This window comes from Corvus moneduloides, chromosome 1 (genome assembly GCF_009650955.1).
Source record: "Corvus moneduloides isolate bCorMon1 chromosome 1, bCorMon1.pri, whole genome shotgun sequence".
Taxonomy (NCBI): Eukaryota; Metazoa; Chordata; class Aves; order Passeriformes; family Corvidae; genus Corvus; species Corvus moneduloides.
In genome coordinates, this window is record NC_045476.1 from 55035816 (window position 1) to 55058700 (window position 22885).

At 39.5% G+C, this 22885-nt stretch overlaps 1 protein-coding gene across 16 annotated transcripts in view; it reads right to left on the reverse strand.

Annotated features, from left to right (window-relative positions):
• HDAC9 (histone deacetylase 9) overlaps positions 1–22885 on the reverse strand; it is a 462820-nt gene that overhangs the window by 267190 nt on the left and 172745 nt on the right. For 11 of the 16 annotated variants that reach the window (XM_032110240.1, XM_032110286.1, XM_032110229.1 and 8 more), the window contains exon 1: positions 12006–12486. The exons of 1 other annotated variant lie outside the window; for it this stretch is intronic. In XM_032110240.1, the coding sequence (XP_031966131.1) occupies positions 12006–12111 (106 nt within the window). In that variant the 5' untranslated portion in view covers positions 12112–12486. 4 more of the 16 variants (XM_032110312.1, XM_032110295.1, XM_032110303.1 and 1 more) reach the window with 4 other exon arrangements.

The following is a 22885-nucleotide window of genomic DNA, read 5'->3' on the forward strand; positions in this document are numbered from 1 at the left end:
TGATTTTGTAAGATGCAGTTATGAGCTTTGAATTCTAATTGCATGCATACTTTGAAATACAAAAGCATAAAAAATTCTCTCAAAGGGTTAACAAAATGGTGACTGAAAAAGGGCTTGGATTTTATTGGGGCTGCAACACTTGGTACTAGTCAAGGACCTGGTCCACAGACTTACCTGGGCTTGCAAAACGACCTTCACAAGGTGTCTCACTGGAATTTTGGTCCTGTTCTGTAACTTTACATGAAGTTACAAGAACTCTATAGCTGATCAGAAACAGTTTTAAAGAAAAAAAACAGAAGGGAAATAAATATTCTTTTTGAGTTTCATAAAAGGTTGACAGTGCAGTGAGGCAACAGTAATTGTTACTTTAATAGAGGTCTGGAAAGAAGAATAATGGAAAAAAGATTGATTGGGTTAAAACCACAGATGAAACAAATCTCTTCAGGATATTTCATGGAAGGCTCTGAGTAATGCCAGAGGTCCTAATAAAGCTTTGTGATAGGGAAACAAAATACAAGAGTTCATTTTTTTGCATGTGCATGGTAATTTCTATTGGGAGGAATGAGTGGAATATACCTTACTGTGCTTCATTAACCTTAATATAACCTTAAAAACAGATGGTTGTCATTGCAGACAGCTCAGTGACAACATGTGGTCAATGTACAGCAGGATCCAAAACTGAAAAGTGCTGAAAGCAGGATAAAAGAAGGTTTTCATATTCATCAATGAGACTTTGTCATCAGGAATATTCCAGTTCTGTTGTCCCATCTCAAAGGGAGCCATGTCAGAAACAGGAAAAGACTAATTGGATTTAAGATGATTAAGAGCTTGGAAAGACTTCCATAAGTAGAAAGAGTCTGATTTTCATTTGCACTACTATGCTTTTTTTGCATGGAACACATACTATTTATATCCACCTAAGCATCCATCCATCTATATTGGAAGAGGAAAACCATATCATAAATGAGAATTATTTGCATAACTACAGGCCTTCTGGGGAGTGCAAGCAAGGGTTACATAAAAACAAAGTGGATTTAGTGCAGAAATATAAGATTAATATATACAGCCTTCCTCCTGCAGAAAGTAACTACAGTCTTTCAGGTAGACCTTATATTTGCATTCAGAATCATGAAGTTTAAGCACCTGAACCTGTTATCTAAGGAAAAAGATGATTTTTTTTCTCTCTACTGAGGGTTTAGACAATTAGTCAAATACCACCTCCTGAGAGCTGGTCACAACATATTATTTCCTACATGATTTTCACTAACGAATGCTTCTAGTTCTCCATTCTGTCCCACTGGGGACACAGTTTGTGGCTGTCACCAGTTCAGATGTGCAGACTTTCACAGCATAGCAACAGCAGTGAAAATCTCTCTCCTTTCAGATCTTCTACTTTGGCTGTTACTGTGGACAGCACAGTCGTTTTGAAGGGTTCTGATCCAAAAAATGTCTGTACAACCTTATGCCAGCCATGAGACTCAAACTGTGCCTTCAAATTGAAACTGTACTAAGAAATTTATAGCAACAACTGGGAAAATTATATGGTCCTTTTGATCTGCGTTTGCTAACATGTCAGCATCAGTTACTTATTTTATGGTTTTGGTTTACACTTGGAACTATTTGATACCGTTACCTAAACAGCGACCAGGAAACAGTATCACACAAAGGCAAATTTTTCTCCCATAACTTGAATTCTATTGATTTCCAGATTGTCTAGGAAGTCTAAGGACATACTAAAGCACACTTAGGTTACAAAACTACCACAAATAAAGAATGGACCAGAAACTGAATGCAAGAGCCATGAAGGCCTTCCTGGAACAGATGCTGCACTAGTACTGATACAGCTTCGAGAGGAAGACAGCTACTGGTTCCAGTACATTCAACTTTGGTGCAGGTTGCTAAGGTCAACAGAGATAGAATGCAAAACAATGTACATTTTTAGGGAATTTTCCTTTCATATTAACAGGTGAAATGTACCCCATGGACGATGAAAGGTAAATTATTGACAGCTTCACAGGGACAGAATTAGCATAAATTATACTTAATGGTAAAGTGCCATGTAGTTCACTGGAGTTTAACAAGGTGCTAATTGAGTGTGAAGTTTTAGGCTCTGTCCTGTAAAATGTTGAGAGAAGCAAGGTGAAATCTCCAGAAGATTTCAGAGGCAGCAGTTTAACATATTTTGGGGCCACTGTATGCCAAAGCTGAAACTGAGAGGAATGGTTGTGTCTCCCTTCTCCACTCGTGGCCCCTCTGACCCCAAGGATGATGCCCTCCTTCCCCACACTGCAGCACACACTGCAATGGCACAGGGACCTGGGGGTCGCGTTTTAACCAAGATCAGCTCTTCATTCCACCAGTCCCAATAAGACACATGAATACCTGTGTCGGTACAAGTGATGTGACCATCCAGCAGAAGAACGAGGGCACAGAAGAAAGGAAAAAAGGATAGTCCAGATCTCTACACTCACTCATCTTTCTGAGTCTGCAGGACAACACTAAAGCCTATTTGGCTGGTAATGTTTTAAAATCTACCATGCACCCAGAGCTCCTAATCACTACCAGAACAGACCTGCGATAGTATTCCTTAGAAGAAATAACAAAGACAGGTCCTTAAGAAAGAGTTCCTGAGGTCTTGGGAACAAACATGTGCTGCTGCACCTCTGGATATCTGCAGATGAAGAATGGCAGACAGATGAGGAGGTTTATGGAATGTGCATCCGCCTCCGGTGGGCTGCTAGGCCTGCAGAAGGAAAATCACTTTGCGTCAGGCACTCATTTAAGCTTACCTCAACTAACTTGTGAAACCCAGAGTTCCAAAAATTTTTGACAGGTTTTAATATAGCCATACCAGAGTGTCCTCAGTGAGGAGAGTCAGAGTAAGACTAGTGATAAGGCAATATATATACATCTTTGTAAATACAGACGCCTAGCAGTGACAAGCAGATATGCATGACCACTAAGCAGAGGGAGGCATTCTTTCTTAGATGAGGTTTGAGATTTTTAGCCCAAGGGTGATTTTTTTCTCAATATTCCGATTTCTAACCACGTATTTTCTAAACAAAATAGCTGTGTCAGTATCCTTAATCATCCATAGTATCACCATTACTTAATTCAGATACATTAGCATTCCTTCTTTATTTCTTTGCCTACAGCCCTTTGATTTTGGCATTTGTAATTTCCCTTCTTAGTGAGTTATCCAGCTGCCCCATTATCACCCCACATACACTGGCACAAGTAGAAAAACAAACCCAGAAAATAAGCACAGAGCTCAGAAAACTGCCGACTAGGTCAAGAAGAAAAGGCACGACAGGAATGATGCAGCTGACACAGGGATGGAAATTTATGGCAAAGCTCTGCTGAGATTGCTCTGCAGGTTCTCCAGGAAAGCTGAGGTACATTTGGAGGGAAGGAGTTCAGGATGGTGAGACGCAGCAGAATGTGCAGGGTGTCTGAAAAAAAAAATCTGTGTCCTATACCTCTGCCTCTCACAAACCTCATTCTCACACCAAGAAAACAGAAAAAAAATCTCTACAATAGCAAGAGAAATCCCTCAATACTAGCTTGTGTGTCATTTACAAGAGTAACACAGCCCTGGGTTGTTTTTAACAACTCTTGTTGATTCTAAAATATTCATACTTTCCCATGTATTCTTCATGATGGCATTAGAGATTTCTTTGACAGAAACTTCTCTCATTGCAGTTGATTGCTTTCTTAACTGTTTTCAACTGTATTTTTCCTGTGTTCATGGACACTTAGAACTGTGCTTCAAAATCCCCTGGTTCCACCTCCCACATAGTTCTCTTACATCCTCAGAGCCTTTCCCACCCTCCCTCACAACACCATTTTAACACAGGAAGTGCTTGTATAGCTCATTTCTGCCCTACTACTCCATTTATAATATTCTCTCATAATTTCTTCAAACCTTTTTCTCTTCTGCCAGTCCTTCTTTCATACTCCTTGAGAAAACCTAAGTAAAACTTACTGTATCCTAAGGAATTATTTCTGTGATAACTACTCACAATTCTTAAAACAATAGAGTAAAACTTTCTTCCTCTTCTGAAATAGATCCTGTAGGAAAAACAGTGACAACAAATAAAAGAATGCAAACTTTCTGGATGTGTGCATGGGAACAAGCAGATCACTCTTTGGAGCCTGGAACAGTTTTGAGCATATGCATGACACAGGCTGGAGAGCTACTAGACCGAGGTAAAATGCTCTCCTGAATTTAGGTCCCACTGGATTTCAGCAGCTGCTGTGCAAGGATTCTTAGGACAAGCCTTTTGAAGCATCCTAGGAATTTCTATATAGTCCTTTAACATTATGTGCCTACCTGAAATAGAAGATATATTAATATAAAGACAGTATAAATACGAATACTGATGATTTTCATTTTGCTCTTTCTAACACCATTCTGTGCCTCATACTGATTCCATCGCTATTTATGCTAGCATGAAATCTCAAGAATTCTAGGTATCTTACGTTATGTTTCTTTGTGATATTGCAATACGTATATTCTTTTATGCACTTCAAAACTTCCAGGTCAATCCAAATTAGAATATAAAAAATTGAATAGTCCAGGAGTTTTACATTTTTGTGTCTATAAAAAAACTACTTCACAAGGCTTAGGAAAAATACACATTTTCAATAGGGATGTTTATCTACAGATCAAGCAACTAGATGTAGAGAAGTAAGAACTTACTGTCTCTGCAAGAAATGGAGTTATGAACAGGTAAATAAAAAGGCCAACACTAACATTTTACTAAATGAGTACAAAACTTCAAAAAGAGTCTCTCTGTAAGATTAAGCACTAACAGTCTGTTTTCCCTTCTCTCTCTCATATTGTTACTGCACAACACCAACAAGGTGGTGGCCTTGGGCACCAAGAAAGAAGAAGGAAACTTGGATTAAGAACAGAACAATTGGGGGGAAATTATTAAATTAACATTAAGCCTGCTCATTATTCCATTCCAGACTTCAATGAAATCGAATAACTGTGGTTCCTCCCTGTGGCATGCATACCTTCAACCACAGGGATCATGAAAGAGAACAATAGTCTTTGATTGTAAAAACATGATTTATAGATTTGGCATTTTCAAAGAATTCATTCTGTTACTTCTCTTGTCTCCCTTTGATGATATTCAGTCTTATTACTAGAAAGAACATGTTATCATTAGAATAAAGCATCCTGCATTTCTAGCACATTCATCTGCAAAATACTTGGAGCTCATCATGTTTGTATACTCCACAAGCTGGAAGGAGTTTACAACCATGAGACATAAAACAAATAAAACAGATGTGTTGGCTATGCTCAGATTATACTAAATGCCAAAGTACCTTTACAGTCATGCATAGAACTGCCAGACTGACAAAAAAAACATGAGCTGCTTATTATATAATGGGAGTTAAACCAGCATGGTATCATTTAACCATGCAGAGGCTTTCACTGATTTTGCAAGCCTTTTTATACCAGTAACATTTTAAAGTAGAACAAATCAGGTGACCCCTGATTACACACAAAATCTGCACAAAGACAGAAACATACCATTTATTTAGAGCAGAAAACTAAAAAAGATGGAATTCATTAGATAATTATAATCCATTAATATTTCTCTATTTCGTCAGTTGCCTGGTTCCTGAGCAACAACTGCAGGCAGAGGCTGCACTGACACCCAGCTGAAGATCTGCTGCTTTCCTATTTTTGCTACTCTTTACTAAACCACCACTAAAAGCTAAAAGCTTGCTCCTAGTTATACACATACAAACACAAAGATCCCAGTGAACTTCCTTAGGAGCGAATGAGCCTCCCTGTGTTCTTGAACAACAACTCTTCTTTAGGTTTCAAGTTTTTCTGCTGAGCAGAAATGTTCGTGTAGCAGTCATAAAGAACAGTTTACTAAAAATCTGTCAATTTGCTGAAGCTTCCTGTTATGTCTTGTGAAAATCATGTAGAAGGCTACCCGTACAGCAGACATCACTTTTATGTAATGAAACTAGATGGGTCCATTTTGGAGGAGCTTTTTGCATATGTGACATGTTCACACTGAACATGGAGCTTGACAGAGCCGACCCCTAAAAATAGCACCTGGTTATCCTTGCTCTCATCAGCAACCACAACCCTGTCTCAGCTCTGTCATTTGGTGCATCAATCTGGCACCCCTCTCCCTCCTCCAGAAGTGACAGAAGCAGTGGTACCCGAAGGTATCTTGTTTTAGGAGAGGTAAGATGTTTGCATCTGCTGCAAGCACACATTTTAAACAATATCCCTGCCCCTCAGCAGGCAGTTATCATGTTGTTTTGGCAGCAGGAAGGAATCTGTGGTTTTTCTTGAATGTTGCTCTTCTTTATTTAAACTACCAGAAATAAAGCAAAAATGACAGAATGCTCTGTCTATAAATAATCATTCCGGTGTACAGTTATATTAGGAGGTAACTCAGATGGCATGATAAAGCCTAACAGGCTAATCTTAGACCTGTAATGCCATAAGATGAAAATAACTAGGCTAAGAATAACTGACCCAGAGGAGTCAGCCTGTTAAAGAGATCCACAGAACAGGGCATTTTAGATTTTCATGTGTTTGACAATAATATCTGCCAATTTTTTTCTCTATGATATTTTGTATTGTAACCAACATTTAAAACCCTACCCACAGCAGTAGTTGGGAAAGGTTAAAATGCAACAACGCCTGAAATCTCCCCCATCATCTGCACCAAAACCTGAAATGAATGTGCATATTTTGCAGGCTATCAATCTATTCTGCTTTCTCCCAGCTTTTGGTTTCTCTGCAAAGACAGTGCAGAGGAGAGGGGCTGGGCAGTCAGCACAGAAACATGGGTCTGATTAAAGCTCTGGCAGTAGAAGAGTTACAAGCATTCCACATATTGACGGCAAACCATAATGAACTAAATGCATCCTGCACATAGTTTTACAGAAGGGAAGACTCTGGCTGAAACTGTGTGTTTGAGTGCAGTGCAAACCAATAGGTGTTATAAAGCTGAACAGCTAAAGCAATAAACAGCTGAAGTAAAAAGCTGTTTTCCAATAAAGAGATTTAGTTCAACACACTGAAGAGAGAGGAGCTAGTGTCCTAGCGCCAGTACTAGCAAACCTCACTGCTAAATGCAGTGTTTAATGGCCTCTGAAAAGCACTGAAAAATGTTCTGAAGCAATGTTTTGCATAGTTTTTTTATTTACTTTCCAGCTTTTCTAACTTGCTATTCTTGTCAGCCTTGTACTTTGAATTTCAGGCTTTTCTCACAACCTATAAATACACATACTAATACAAAGCAAGACCATCAGGTAAGCACATAGCATCAGAAGCTGGGACTTGAATAAAAAAATCAAAATAAGGAAAAGGCATTAGTTCTTAGAGCATTAGACACATGAAATTGGCAACACTGATCTGTATTCAATGTCTTCTCAATAACATAAAACAGAAAAAGCAGCTTCATTTGATTTTACCATGTTTTTTGTTCAACTGAATTAATAACCAAAGTTTTGTCCAGCATACATTGCAGGGCAGAGCCTCTACTCAAAATCAGTGAGATTTAAACTACATAAGACCTGCAGGTCTGTGTTGCAGGTCTTCTCACTGTATTAACTGTATATGGCTAAGGCCTTACACTTCCCTAAAAATTAATTCAAATTCTTCAGCTACTACTATGAAGCACCAGATTATTTTGTACTTCACCTTTACAACAGGCATTGAAAGAGCCACTCCAGTTGTTATCCAGAACTTCCCTGTGCTGAATTTCCACACTCAATTTTTTCATTACTCTGAAGAGAACCACAAAGCTCAGCATAGTTATTCTCATTCTTTCTGCTTTCCCTCAATTGTTACTGCCTGAGACACCATAAATGCAACATTTGGTATCTGTAAGAAGTTTATGTTACTTGATTGAGATATGCAAATATGTCAAGTTTTTCACGAGTATCAAAGCAAAACTTTAAATGAGCTTGCTCTCTGCAGGTTCTCCACAGGAAAAGGTGAGCAGGTGAAGGTTTTGTTCAGAAAAAAAAAAAAAAAAAAAGGAAGAAATGGGAGAGCAAATACCAAAGAACTTTCCCTGAAGGCAATATAAATCCATGTGTAAAGCAAAGTACGTGTATACAAGGTCATGCAGACACACAATAGATACAACATACAAGACAAACTGTGTACACTGGGGTTTACTGAGGGAAGATCGTCACGAGGACCTGTCAACCCACGTACATGATGCGTGCAACAGCGATTCTGTCATTTATACTCAAGTGACACAGCTTATATTTCCTGACTGGCGGAGAGAATAAACATTCACTACATCCACTTGCTACATTTGTGAAACTGAAGGTATTTTACAAGCCTGTAGGTAGATGCAGCCAACCAAATTAATCATTCTGAACCATTGTATTCCCTTTAGAATAGTTTTGTTTTATCGATTCCTGATCCTGACAGGTGTCATTTACTGTGTTTCACAGAAGGATTAGCTGACATAAGCAGGATTGTGTAACTTGCTCAGGTCACCTGTCAACTCATTGACAAGCCAAGCTTTAAGCTCACGATCTCCTTGAACTCTTGATTTTTCAACACAACAACTTTGGGCAGGAAGCAGAGGATGCCTTATCCAATAAAAACCAAGGTGGAATTCAGGCAAGGTACTGCAAGGCTGTACATCAAGATATGGCCAGTGGAGAAGACTTAGCAACCTTACCCTTTGAAAAAACAGCACCGTATATTAAATCACCAAAATTAATGAACTCGGCATTACTTCCTAAAGTTCCACACCTACAGATACCAGGACTGGGTAGGTCCTTCCTTCTCCTTCACGCAACTACCACCTATTTGAGAAATGTAATCCCTGCATTGGTTGTTTATTAACTACATTTTAATGAGTGTTTTTCCCATGGACTGTGCTGCACCAAACGCCTTTTTTCAAGGACTTACAGTTTATTACCTGTATTGTGGAAAGATCAGAGGCCAGCTGAATGTTAGGATCCACTGTGGCATTGCACACACAGGGAAATTGAGTCTTTTTGTGTAAAATAAAATGGACAGCATAGACAAATAGAAATTCCAGCTAAATAAGAGGCTTTAGACCCCAGATTTATTTTTTAAATGTGAAATTAAAATACCTATGGTATCAAATAAGAATATATCAGCATCATTTTCTTAAATAAAGATGCACAGCACTTGCTGCTGCATTTTAGAGCAACAGTACCATATGGGAGAATCTAGTTCAATCTTCTCAAGATAGCTGAAACTGCTCTCTGCAGTAAGGTGTAGGTGTCTGCAAATTACACAGCTTCTTGAGTCAGCGCCGATCTAGATTGCTCCATTCATAATTAGACTTTTGATTGGTACCTATCCAGATCATCTCATTCATAGTATGACTTACAAGCAAGGATGGAGACAGACAGGCAAAGCAGTAATTGAGGGAATACCAGGAGAACTGTTTCTCATGGCAGAAGTGTTTCCTATGCATGCTCTTCTTAGAAATCTCTTAGACATTTTGTTTTGCAAATATGTATCCATTGAAAAGTGAACCTGCCCTCTTTGGGGATCTCTTCAGCCCAGTTTAAAATCAGTTGCATAACATATGTGCATTGTATCTGGATACCAGCAAACATGAAAATCTGACTGTTGTTGACAGTTTTAAGTTATTCTTGAAGTCTTTAGAGTATGCACATCAAGGGTGCAAAGCATAAACATTCAGGGATCTGTTATTTTCTTAAATACATGCAAATTTTTAACCTGAGTATAAGTCACATGCATTTAAGGGAACATAACTTTAAAGAAAGGGCATTGTGAGAAGCAAAATCCAAATGACTGATTCTAGCTTCTCTAATTGCTAGTGCTTACTGTCATACCCTGGCTATTTCTTCCTTCCCTACACACAGCATAAATGGAAACAATGAAAAGTTACCAGAACTGATCCTGCAAGATGCTGAACTTGAGGGAACTGAAGGTAACTAAGCAGCACCAGGCTTTGAGGTTTCATGTGACATAAACTGAAATTGCAGACTATGTATAATGTCAACTACTTGCAGTCTAGTTGTGTACTTTAAAGGCCAACTGAAACACAGAGGAATATTTTGTGTTCTACAGAGCATACATACATACCTACATATATATATGTACTTAAACACCTTTATCTGGATAATATTTTTGAAAATAAGGTTTTGTGGGGATTGTTTTTAGTCTAAACTCTCCCTCTATTCTACTTGGCACTACAGGGGAAATTGTGTATGTTATATGAACTTACCTAATGTACTATAAGATAACAATCATCAGTTACATATATTCTTATTTCCAATGAAGAAAAGCAGAGCTATAAACTTCCAAAAAAAATCACCTCCTTTTCTTGAGTTTCAAAAGAAAAAATTGCTATTATATTTGTTAGCAGTTGGAGGGTAGCATAGTGAGATAAACCCCCCAAATTTTCACCTCTGAACCATTAATTTCAACTTGACATAGTACTAAAAAAATAACAAAAAAAAGCCAGACCGGAGGGAGAGGATGCAATCAGTCTTATCTCTGACCAATTTAAAAGCACTGGACACCTGTTGAGCTGTTCAGAAAAACTAAGGAAATGTAATAAAGCAAAGCAACAATTCTTGAACAAGAGGTTGACGCTGCAGACGGCTTTGCAGAAGAACTGTAACACTTCCAGGAAAACTTTTGCTCTTACCCACTGCCTTTGCTAGAGCCCCATAATTATAAATGGGCCTTCACCTGATTTGTGTCCCTGACAAAGGAGCTGAAATTGGTGATCAACAATCTAAAATTGTGAGAAATGAACACAAGTAAAACTTTTAGCTCTTTTTCTACAAAGCAGGAGAATAAACAGTTTTTAAAAAGCAAACAAACAGACATAGGCTCAACAGGTGTACCAAAACAGGTAATATGAGAAGAGAGCTATGGTCTATGCCCAAAATTCTTTTTAAAAATTGAGGCCAATCAAGTTTTGGGAAAGAAGAAAAGGTAAAAGCAAAAAAGAAAAAAGAAAAAAAAGAAAACAGCAAAGGGGGCATAAACTAAGACTAAGTACATATGAACAATTCACCCTGCATTCCACATCCGGGTCCTCTATAAAGCTAACACTTTCTGAAAAATAAAGTCAGAAACCTATGTTTAGAAATATATAAACCAGAAAACATTCTAGCTTAATAGACTAGAGTTTCACGTCAATGAAAAATGAACTGGAATTAACAGACTTTAGGAGAGAATAAGAAAGAATAGACAACCTGAAATTTTGACATTTTTGGCCCATGTCAATTGAATGGCAACAATTCTTCCAAGTTAATTTATCCTCAGTACATCATTTTCAGGTCTCAAACACCGCTAGGAAAGAAACTAGAACACACAGGGGTAGCTTGAAATACATCAGGAAACATTCAGTGTTCTTTCTGAGCAGCGTTGAAATACCTTCATTAAATAACACATCCAATTAACATCTCAGTGAGTCATTACATGTAACTACCATTGCCAGGTTCACAAATACTTTTAAAGTAACAAAACAAACCATGTAGTTTAAAGAAATTTTGAAGCAACACTGTAATGAAAAGAGAAAGGGATTGGTATTAAACTCCCTTCATATGCAAACTAGAGAAAAGGAAACTCACAGAAAGAGCAAATCCTGTTTACAATAGACATATGACCAGAATTGCTTATGAGGGGCTCTAAATGCAGCCTCCTGACAAGGTCTGTCTGAGGAAGCCTCTTCCTGTGAACAAGCCTGTACCATGAGCCCCATTTTGCAATCACGAAACAAAACAAACAAGGAAACCCAAACTCGACTTCAGTTGTGAGCATTTTGCCGTGTCTGAAAAGCAGCAGACCAAAGGAGACAAACTCCTCGCACAAGCAGCAGCTGCTATCTAAAATACTACCAGAATTATATAACAACAACTTAGATAAAGACCACAAAAAAAAAGTCACTTCTTGAAAGGAAGGGGGTTTTCTTGTCATGCTAGGCTGCAGGTTCCCGGTCAGCCACTCAAGTCTAAGGCACGGAGCTGTCTCTTACCTGAGCTGATCATACTGTGCATTCTTTGCTGAGCCAAGAGCTGTTCACGTCCAGAAACCCCATCTGAGGAAAAACACGATTCACTCTCGTAAATTGTCTGCAGCATATTCCACCTGGTCTGCACTTCAGCTACACAAGAGATTCATCACTGCACTTGCACATAGGCGCCGGGCACGACCCTCTGCGGTCCTACCTCCTCCAGCGAGGGTTGTAAGATAATATGCTTCGGCAATTAGCAGTGTTTAAGCATTGGCACAAGTATCTATGAGGAGAGGGAAAAACCCCAAATCCACAGTCGGCAGCCCCCGCCCGCAGGAAGGGAGCCGTGAGCGTGCGGGGGGCTGAGCGCTGCCGAGTTTGAGCAGTTGCGTTCGGGCAGCCAACGGCAGGTGGAAGAAGAAATGAAGAAATATCTCTGCGCTTTGGGCTTCCTGAGAGGGCGGGGGGGGAAACTGCCTCTAACAAACCATCAAACCGAGTAAGCCACCTTTCCAGGGACCAGGAGCCGCGGAGGGTTTAATCTGAGTTGACCCGGGCTAGCCCCGCGCTGCTGTGCCCGCGCCCCTCTCCTCTCCCGGCAGGCTGTCCCTCGGCCAGGCGGCTGGGCGAAGTTGGCGGGAGCAGCAGCGATAACTCATTTGCATTTGAATTGACACCCTCGTGGCCCAGCGGCGGCAGAAATAGAACAATGGCCGGCCTGAGCCAAAAATAGGTCAAGCATGGCCGGGTGATTGGAGCCTGCATTAATGCGTTTAAAAATACCACAGCAAACACAGCTGTCCAGTCTCTGTCTTTCAAACCGCCGCCCTTGCTCTGTGCGCCGCCCGGCCTCGAGCTCAATTAACCCCTTCCCCCTGCCCAGCCCGTTTCAGTGGCGATACGACACGCCAGGGAGAAGGCAGGCAAGGCAGGAGTGGGACAGGGACGGTCCTCGCCCGGGACTTGCGCCCCTCTTCCTCCTCACCCTCCCCCGGGGAGTGTTTTGTGAAAAGAGAGCAAAACGCCACGGCCTCTGTCTGTATCGGTCCCAAAATAACGCTGGGAGGTTTTGCTGGCGATGTGGTTTCTGCCTCGCCCACGCGCAGCCATCCTGCTGTTCTATTTTTGCTGCCCGTTTCTCTGGCTACGCCACAGTTGGCTTTGGCAGGGGAGCCAGGCGGCCGCCAGCTCCCTGCAGGACCTGCAGCCGCCGCCGGAGAGGCGATTTCTGCAGCTAATCGGGCCGGGGGGAGCAGAAGGGAGGGCCGATGGCAGTGCGGGACCGGGTTTTGTGCGTGCAGCTATAAGCAGCCTTTCCGTATTTAGCATGCTTCATATAATTCTTGTAGTAAGTCACCAGTTGTGGCCCGGCCCAGCATGTTAGACACGCTTACCGACTATGCACCGTTTGGTTGACTTGCTAAAATTTGGAGAGGGGCTGAGTAGTTCACACTTATTTTTAGAAACATTAGGCAATTTGCACAGCATCTTTTTCAGTTCTCCAAGATGATGTGGTTTCAGAAGAGCAGCGTTTGACTATATCAGACAACAGCACCATGCTCCTCTGTGGTTTGGCAAGTTTCACACATGCAAAGTTCATTTTTCATACTGGTATTTCAAAAGTTGCATCTCATTTGATGATTAATATACCTACAAACTGATAACTTTCATTTCAGTGTTATAGACAGTACTTCTCAGAGTCCTACCCTGCCCTATAGCACTTTTTATACAGGTGACCAAAGCCTGTTGCTACCTCTTTTATACAGCAGCTTGACTACTCTCCTACCAAAATTAAGAGTCCACTTCCATGTCCCTGCTCTACGGGAGCAACAGTGGCCATTGGGATGTGATTCCTCATGGTAATCAAGAAGACAACACAGAAGTTGTATTGGAGCTTTCTAGAAATCCACCCAATTCTCAACTATCAACACAATATTTTGCTCCTGAAGGCACAAGAATTTGCCCAGTATTTGAGGCTCTCTTCTGCCTTTTGGTGAAGAATCCTCTGTATGCTCTTTAACTTATATGATAGATCATAGCCAAGGGCACTATATTTTTTAATATACTTCTCACAGTTGTGTTACCGAAGAAAAGATTCCCAATAACGAAGTACTGTCACACTCCTGTGATGTTTGGCTACTTGATGGCACCTAGAAGTCTGTGGCTCAAGTCTTCCCATCATCCCAAATCTTTGCTTCCACTATGTGCCAAATCATCTTGTCCTGCTGAGAGTTAGGACCTGCCCCCTGGACAGACAGAGACCACAGGAGCTGGCAGCAGCAGGGGTTTTCCCTGCAGAATCCTCAAGTTAGCACCTATCACTTCTTGCCACCCTGCTCTCCTTGGCATCTCTCTCCCCTTACCCCTGTTTTCCACAGGAGCACTGCTGCTGAGGAAGCAGTGAAGCTCTGCAGATGGCATCCACCGAGCTCCGCAGAGGGGCATGAGCAGGCACAGGGGCAGTGGCAGCACAGTAACAGGTAGGGTGTTACAGTGCAAGATTTCAGATGAGCATAACACATACCATCAGCACCATTGATTGCTGACAATTTGGTATCATAAACATTTTCTCTGGAAAGTAAAAATACCCAAATGTTTTGTGGGAAATATGTGGCCCTTCCATGGTTCAGGGCAGTTTAACACAGTGCAAGGGGTATCACCAGTAGAAACAGAAATCTCCTCTAATGCAGAAAAAGCTTTTTATAGACAGGAGTAAATAAAAAAAGTGGAATTGCTTATGCCCTTCAGCCAAACAGAACATGACGCTGTTTGGTGATTCAGCGCCTCAAAATAATCAAGTTTCATATTACAGGGAAACACTGGAGGAATAAGTTAAAAACAAGTCAGAACATGGAAAATTGTGGAGTGTGGGATCCGGGTATTAGGTACCCATATGTGTTTATAACTTCTTATATATGCAGCTGCATTTTTAAAGATAGCCTTCACAGCTCTAAATGACTTCAAATACTTCAGTAACTAACTAAAAGCAAAGTATATTCAAGAGTAGAAAATGTACATTTAGATATTTAGCTGCAAGTGTTCTTAATTCTGGCATAGGTATTTTAAACTGACAGACACATAAACTGTCCTATGTTCACTAATTCACAGACCATAAGAACTAAAGCATTATGCTTTACATTTTAGATGATATATAAAAACTATATCAAAATATTTTACTTATGAAGTCAGTCACCCCAAAGGTAGGGCTTTTACAACCTGAATTCTTCCGACTTGCTTTGACATATTATAGGCCTACTTTGGTACGTGCTTAGGTTTAAAACACGTGTAAATCCATTTCTTTTCAACATAATATTTAAGCACATGCTCAAATTCTATTGATTGCAATAGAATTTAAGCACATAGTTAAACACTTTGCTGAGTCAGCCCAGACTTTAACTGCAGAATCACGTGAATTTAAAGAGATCCTTAAGAGTCCCACAGGGGAAGGATAAAGGGCTCATGCCTGAAGAAAATCTGGGTTTTATTTTTAAAGCTATGGATGTTATAAGGTGACATTTTCATACAGGAACATGAGGGGATTTTTTCTGTTTTTTCAAACACATTTCCTAAACTTGGGAGAACGTTAATGACACTGGTGGTGAGAGTAAACTGTTGAAATGATTTAGTGCTGCTGAGGTGACTCTAAATGCAATCAGCCACTTTATAGAAAACATTAGGCATGTTAGTAGCACTGTGATCTCATTACAGCATTTTCACAATGTGTTTCTCTTATTTTCCCTCTGAGTTGTTAAAAACAAACAAATATAAGGAAATTAAATCTGGAAACCACATTACTGCAACATTAAGACTAAGAAATTAAGCCCTCAAATTAGAAAGAGCTAGGATTTCTACTGCATTATTAACTCTGCAACATTATAATTAAGTAATACTTTTCTCCTTTTTCTTTTTTTTTTTTTTTTTAATTTTTATTTTCCTTTCAAAGTATAAACAGTATATTACTGGTTGTTTTTAGCATATCCCATTTCTCACTCACGTTATTCTGGAGCATAGCCTTCATTAATATTAATAATCTAGTTTCAACTTTTGCAGTTTTCTTACTTGTAAAGGAATACTTGCATAGATTTTTTTAATCATATTGCTCAATTGTATCACATAAATATTGAACACGTTAAAAAGAGATGTTCTCTAGCCTCTAGTCATATGCTTAAATGAGGACATTGCAGTCTTACAGGTGTCCCATTCAACCTTCTTTCAGCCCCTTTTTCATTTGGCAAGTGAAAAGGCAGCAAGTAATAACATGCATCATTATCAAACAATTCATAAACAAGTGGGAGCTAAATTAAGGTTGCATGAGTAGTATTAAATTTGGCCTATTTCAGTACTGAAGGTTTGAGTTCTAATCTTTGCAGCCTAAAGACTTCCTAACTATTTCTGTGTATCTAATCACTGGGATTTAAAAAAAACCAACCAAACAAACAAAAAAAAACCCCAACCAACCAAAAAAAAAAATTAACTATTGTATGGAACAGATGTTTCTGAAGCCACAGTTCATTAGGTACCATATTAGATACCATTAGTACCATGCGAAACCCAAACATCCAGCATAAATTACTACAGCTTATGTTAGAGGATTAACTATGTTAACGAACAGCAAAAGACTATTACCACAGAGAGGCAGATGGTTTGGGAGCAGAAAGAAATCAGGGGAGATGCTGTAATGGTCTGGTCCTGCTCCCTCTTGGAACTAAGGGACCATATTCCAAGTCTCTGGAGAAGTTAAAATGGATCACTTAATCCATGTGCTCTGGTTAGAAATACAAAGCACAGGAATGTTTCTGCCCAATTCTCTGTGTAGCAAGCCTTGACATTGCCTGTGCTTTTCCTTTGCAGTGCTGTGAAACCATGTGATGGACATTTTTTAAGTGGAGAGAAAACTGCAATTCTAGTCTTTTAGCTCAATTCAAGCTTCAAAGGAATTTTCTGGGACAAAGAAAGGCATATCTGTAGCTTTAGGGGATTTTGTGACAAACAATGGGAGAATAAAACTTTAGGAAGTTTTGAGGATAAGAAGTGCTATGCTAGATAAATGTATGGCTCTCTTATCATCTCATATAAGAATATGAGTTTTTGCAGTTTTCTCATGCAAATTAGCTCAGGGGTTTTGTAACTAGTTGATGATATCACTTCTTTCTCCTCTTAAAATATAACTTTTTGTTCACATATAAATCTACTAGAAATTGAGTCTTAGGTTCAGGACAACACCTCAACAGCACATAGTTGATTGTAAGCACAAAGCTTAAGTAAAGCATATGCTTTAGTGCTTCATAAATTCAAAGGTACTTTCCTGAATCACAAAGCTCAAATAATAAAAAGACCCTAACACTAATACAAAGCTATGAAGGAAATAAATATTTAGGTTAGGAAAAACATACAAATTCATTTATTCTGTTGACAAAGTCATTTAGCAGGTTGGAACTAAAATCTCCATGTTTTGTGGCAAGACTGAGGTAAATTGCACATAAACAACACGAGCCAAAGCAACATCAGATACTGACAAATAAATGCCTCGGACCAGCAAAGCGCTTTGTCCCTTTTATGCCATTAATGAGTTTAGAGGAGATAGGAGCAATATGAGATTTCCTGGCCCTTCATGGCTATGCCCATCTTCCTTAGAGACACATTAGTGCTGTGTCTGCTGTGCCTGGCTCCACCAGGCACACCTGGGTGGACATGCATAAAGGAGCCCTCGAGCACATCACCTGGGACAGCTGCCAATAGGTACAGCATCCTCCAGGCATTTCAAGCTTGTTGCACACCTAATGAGGAGATAATCTGAACCTCCACGCAGGGTTTTGCACTGCACTCCTGATCCTGGGTAGTCTGGTAGGTCAGATCAACCTGGTCACTGTTCCTGGACAATAGACTACTGAATCTCTATGGCTGGAAAACCAATAGGAACACCCTCTCTAGCTTGTAATATGTGCCCGGGTTTAAGTGGGTTTTTTTGGATCGAAGACAAGAAATGTAGGCCACACTTGCTGCCTGGAGAATTGAACTGTGGAACCATGCAAAGGATTTGGAATCATAGCAGAAGCCAGCCAACCAAATACAAGATCCTAGGATTACACCAGGACCAAAAAGGCTAATAAAATCCTTGGAAATACAACAAGTTTGTACTGAATAACAGCAGTGAGATGATATACATATCGTAGAATATCCTGGGATAGTGCAACTTCTCCCAGTATAAATACTTGAAAAAGAATGCTGAAAAACAGGATGGCTAGACATGCCACATGCATAAAATGGGTTTGGAAAACATTTGAAAACTGAAAACTCAAAGACCTGTGATACTAAGTTTATTGAAGAAGCTCACGGGTGGCTTAGCATTGTCTACAATACATAGGGCAAGATGTCCAGGGGTGTAGTAAAATGGTCTTTCTTTTAAGAAATAAGGCCTTACGAAAAATTCCTTGATTATAAAAATTCAAGCCAGAGGTGGACATGCATTTTAAGCATGCTTGAACCACTGCAGCAACTTACAAATGAGCTTTACATCAATATTGACCACATCTCTGAAAAGAAAGCTTTAACAGTTCTGTATGTCAAGCTTAAGGCAGGTTTTGTTGTAGGACTCCAAGACAGGTCTTATCTCATGACTCTAAAAAGGTCAGATCATGGGGGTAGAATCATAGAATTATTTAGATTGAAAAAGACCTCTAAGATCATTGAGTCCAGTCATTAATGTAAGTACATCCATGTCCACCAGCCAGTTCCCACTTCAGGTACCTTCAACACTAATAAGAATGAGTATTGCTTAATGAGTATTGCTTAATTGATGAAATTGATGGAATAATAAATTCCATAGTGATATATATCAGAAATAATTTTATTATTTGAAATCATCCTCTCCTGAAAAGCAGAGGCTTGAGTTTTGGATTAAAAAAACCAAAACAAACTTTGCTTACTTTCCTATGATAGTGGATAAGTTTTTACAAGAGCAGAACAATGGAATGCACTGTAAATAACTTGGGAAAAGTGGGAAAAAAGAAGAACCCACAAAATGTTTGCTTCATTTTGCTATTCAAAGCTGCCTTTTTAAATCAAATAATAAGATTTCAAAAATAGAGTCTTTCTAAGTACAGGCTTGGATTCATGAAGTGATGAGGTGGCTTTACATAATATATTACAAGCAGATTATAAAGCTATAGTAGATTTATAGTGGATTTATAGTAAATAGATACCAATGTAGATTGGAACAATTACTCTCTTAAATTTTGGAACAAGTAAGATGTTTTCTTAAATACAAAAAAAATTAAAATTAAGTCAGAGAACTTTCAGTACAAGCCAGTGGAAGCTTGGCCAAGAAAAAACATTTTACATACAGCTCTAAAAAGGGCCTCCTTTAATGTGTGAGCCAAGGAATAGACCTGAGATGCCAGACCATGTGCTTGGCTGTGGGCACACACCAGTCTCTTCCACTGTGCTGCCTGCTTGGATCTCCTTCCTCTCCCAGCATCTCAACCCCTCACAGGGGAGCATTCAAGCACATGGAGAAACAGCGCTGGATGCACAAACATGCCCCTGAGAGCAGTAACAAATTGACCACTGCTGAGCTTTGAAAAGGTCATATCTCATACTGGTCAATAATGGCGTTATGAAACCACACAAAACTCTCATGGTTAGCTGGGTCAGGATGGCAGCAATCCTCTCCCGTTTTTTTTTCCAAATGTTTCAAAATGTGAACCCAGATCCAGTTGTCATCTAATTTTCTTCATCCTCTTGAACTTTGATAAGGAACAGATCTGCAATGCAAAATTTAATCAGTATTCACCAGCTTGAGAGCTGATTTTACTGTGCTGGTGAATTTGTGGCAATGCTAAAAGGATGAAACTGTGACTTCATTGGGTGAACTGTAAATATTTTGCCTGATTTCAGTAGAACCAGCATTTCTTCTGAGGAGCAATATTATCTTAATTTTTCTTGTGTAACCAGCAAATTTATAGATTGCAAAAGAGGGGAAAAAATCAAAATACAATTGAAAGCAAGGTTTCATAACTGAAATGAAAATTACAACACATTTCAAGTAACTATAACCTCTCCCTTTAACTAAACAAATCACCTTGAAAATCTTAATGCAGCTACTTATTGCAAGTGAAAATACCTTTAGAATGTACAATGGCACTGCCAAAATGTGTCACAAACTTGACTTAATAATGTAAATACAGGCATGCAACTGGTATTCCTGAGGCCAAACCAGCCCTAAGAAGGCTTTTATCCATTCTTCAAGCTGATTTAGCCAAATCTTGCAGTGATCAGTTTGCTAGGCACTCGGTCCCATAGAAGGGATGGAACAAATGGAGAGGGAAGCTGCAGCAAATGCCCAGCAAAGTCACACCTCAGCAGGCAGATGTGGGCAGCTGCAGTTGCTGCTTCCCTTCCACATGTCCCTCATCTGCCTTATCTCTGGCTGAAAGGAGAAACATGCAGGTGCTCGAGCTCTCTAGGACAAAGGGACAAGGCTGGTCCCAAGCCCTAGTTTCCTAGAATGAGAATTGTTCACAAAAAACCTGCCAGATTGTTCTGAGCCTCAAACCACTGTTCAGTGGCTAAAAATTTGCACAGGTCAGAACTGATAATTTGCATTAAAAGCATGGGGAAGCACGAAGATAATATACTGAATCCATGTTCAGATAATACCCCCATTCTAATCAACTTCAGATATATTTATGTCTTGCAAAGGATCTGGGAGGGGAAATCTCTTACAGCAACTTCAACCCTAATTGCTGCTGGGAAAGGACAATCCAAAAATTAAGTAATACGTGAAAAGTAACCTGCTGGTGCTGGAATCTCAATGCCATGAGCAGAGAAGACAGACTATTTCAGATGATCTTAAGCTTCTGACCATTCAAAATGTCGGATCAAACTTGGGCTCAAGGCCTGTTCTAAAAATAGTGTAGCAGTCATCTATGCACTTCATACCCTGCTGATTGGTAGTCGAGAGAACAGGATGGCAGGGCAGGTGATAATGGCAGGAAAACAACACCTTTCAGTCAACAAATCAGAGGATCTGCACTATCACAAGCCAGGTCTCACACAAGTTGTCAGTCACAAATGGACTGGTCTGTGCATGCTATTACTGCACTTCCTTTTCAGTCCCTTCTCTTCCTGTTAAAGCACTTGCCAGTGAAATGAACTGCGAAGTACATTTCTAAGTACAGTACTAAGTACACAGATTTGGATTTTTTTTTTAATCTGAATATAATCCAAACAAAGTGTTATGATTAGTCTATGAAAAAAAGGAGTGCATTTTGAGCAGCCCACACAGGGGCTGTGCTGTACACAGAGTAAGTGACAGTCTTGGATAAAAGTATCCAGGGACAAAAGCTGGACAGATCAAGGTGGCATGTATCACCCATGGACAGTGTCCACAGGAATGAATAAATAAATCCCAACCCAGATTATCTTAAACTTTTATAGTATTCTCCATCTTTTCTCCTCACCTCTGCCAGAATTTCAGAAAAAAAGAAAAGCTAAAAAGGTGGAGACAGAAAACCTGGGCAACTAAAAAGTGAACATACAGCTAGCAAATGGTTTACTTGTCATGACTGAGGCAGCTTTCTACATCTCAGATGACAAAGGATGATTAAAGCCATGAGACTGGTTTTGTGTTATCTGAAAAAGGGGTGCAGCAAAATTGGGCACCGCCTTAACTAAAAATAGATGTGCTGTAATAATAGGGCTGAAAGTTAATTACCAGTGTGATGAAACAGGCTTAAGTTTGGTCAAGCTTTATTTTTTATTTTAATTGCCAGTAAGAATGCTTCTAAAAATAACATCCTCATGGTTTATAATATTAATTTGCTTACCATTCTAAAGAAATGCTTGTCTCCGTTTTTGGACTATACAAAAATGTGACAACCTTGCATTTAAGGAGTAATTTACTTGAAGTAACACAGCAGAGCTGGTTTTATTTAGAAACTTCAAATAAAATGCTACTATTACTAAAATGTAAGCTATTTAATCACACGGTTTTCTTTCAATCACTATTTACAGGCATACAAAGCTCATTTCTCATAAAGATGTTACATGTATAAATTTCATATGTGTGTGTATAAAAATTTAAACTGATTTAAAGCACTTTCAGCTACTGGTATCAAACACTACACTTGAAATAATAAAGCACAAATACATTGACGTAAACAAAAAAAAAATAAGCTATAAGGTACACAAGTGTCTCATTTCAAACGTGATGATTGAGTATTTTATTGACTTGAGGCCTAAATCATTGTATGTACTTTTCTTCATTTAGTGTCCTCTCAGATGCAGCAGAAAGCCTCCAGCAATTCACAGAGACAGTATGCTATTCTGGGACCCAACAGAGAATGAATAAGCTGAGAAGTTGAGCTATATTTGCAAGGGGAAATCTCCAAGGCATACCTACCAACAAGAATATCAGGCTAGAAATATACCAGGATGGTTGCCAACAGAAATATTTCATCAGTCAATCTTTTACAGTCCTATGGGTCCCATTGCATTTTTTTGCCAACTTATTTAGCACTGCAGGCACCAGCAACAAACAAGTTTGGGATGTGCTTTCAATTCTCACACCCTTTTTCTGGAACTCAGCTGTTTTGTGGTACTTTGCCTTCTGATCCAAAGACCACAAGTTTGTCACAGGATGCCACAGGGGTTTGTGCATAAGACTGCAGCACGAGGAGAAGGAAAGGATAGAGGTGGTCAGTAGACCACTAGTGGCTATGTACCTCTTTCAGAGTGACCTGCAGCTGCAGAGGGATGGATTGAATGATCATGATAACTCCTTCAGTAATTTCTTTTCAAGTGGCATTGGAAAAGAATGTGTTTCTAGTGCATGAATCTGAGGAAAGCCATTTCTCCAGCGTCCTAAATATGACCATCCTCTAAAGAAGACCATGTGTGCT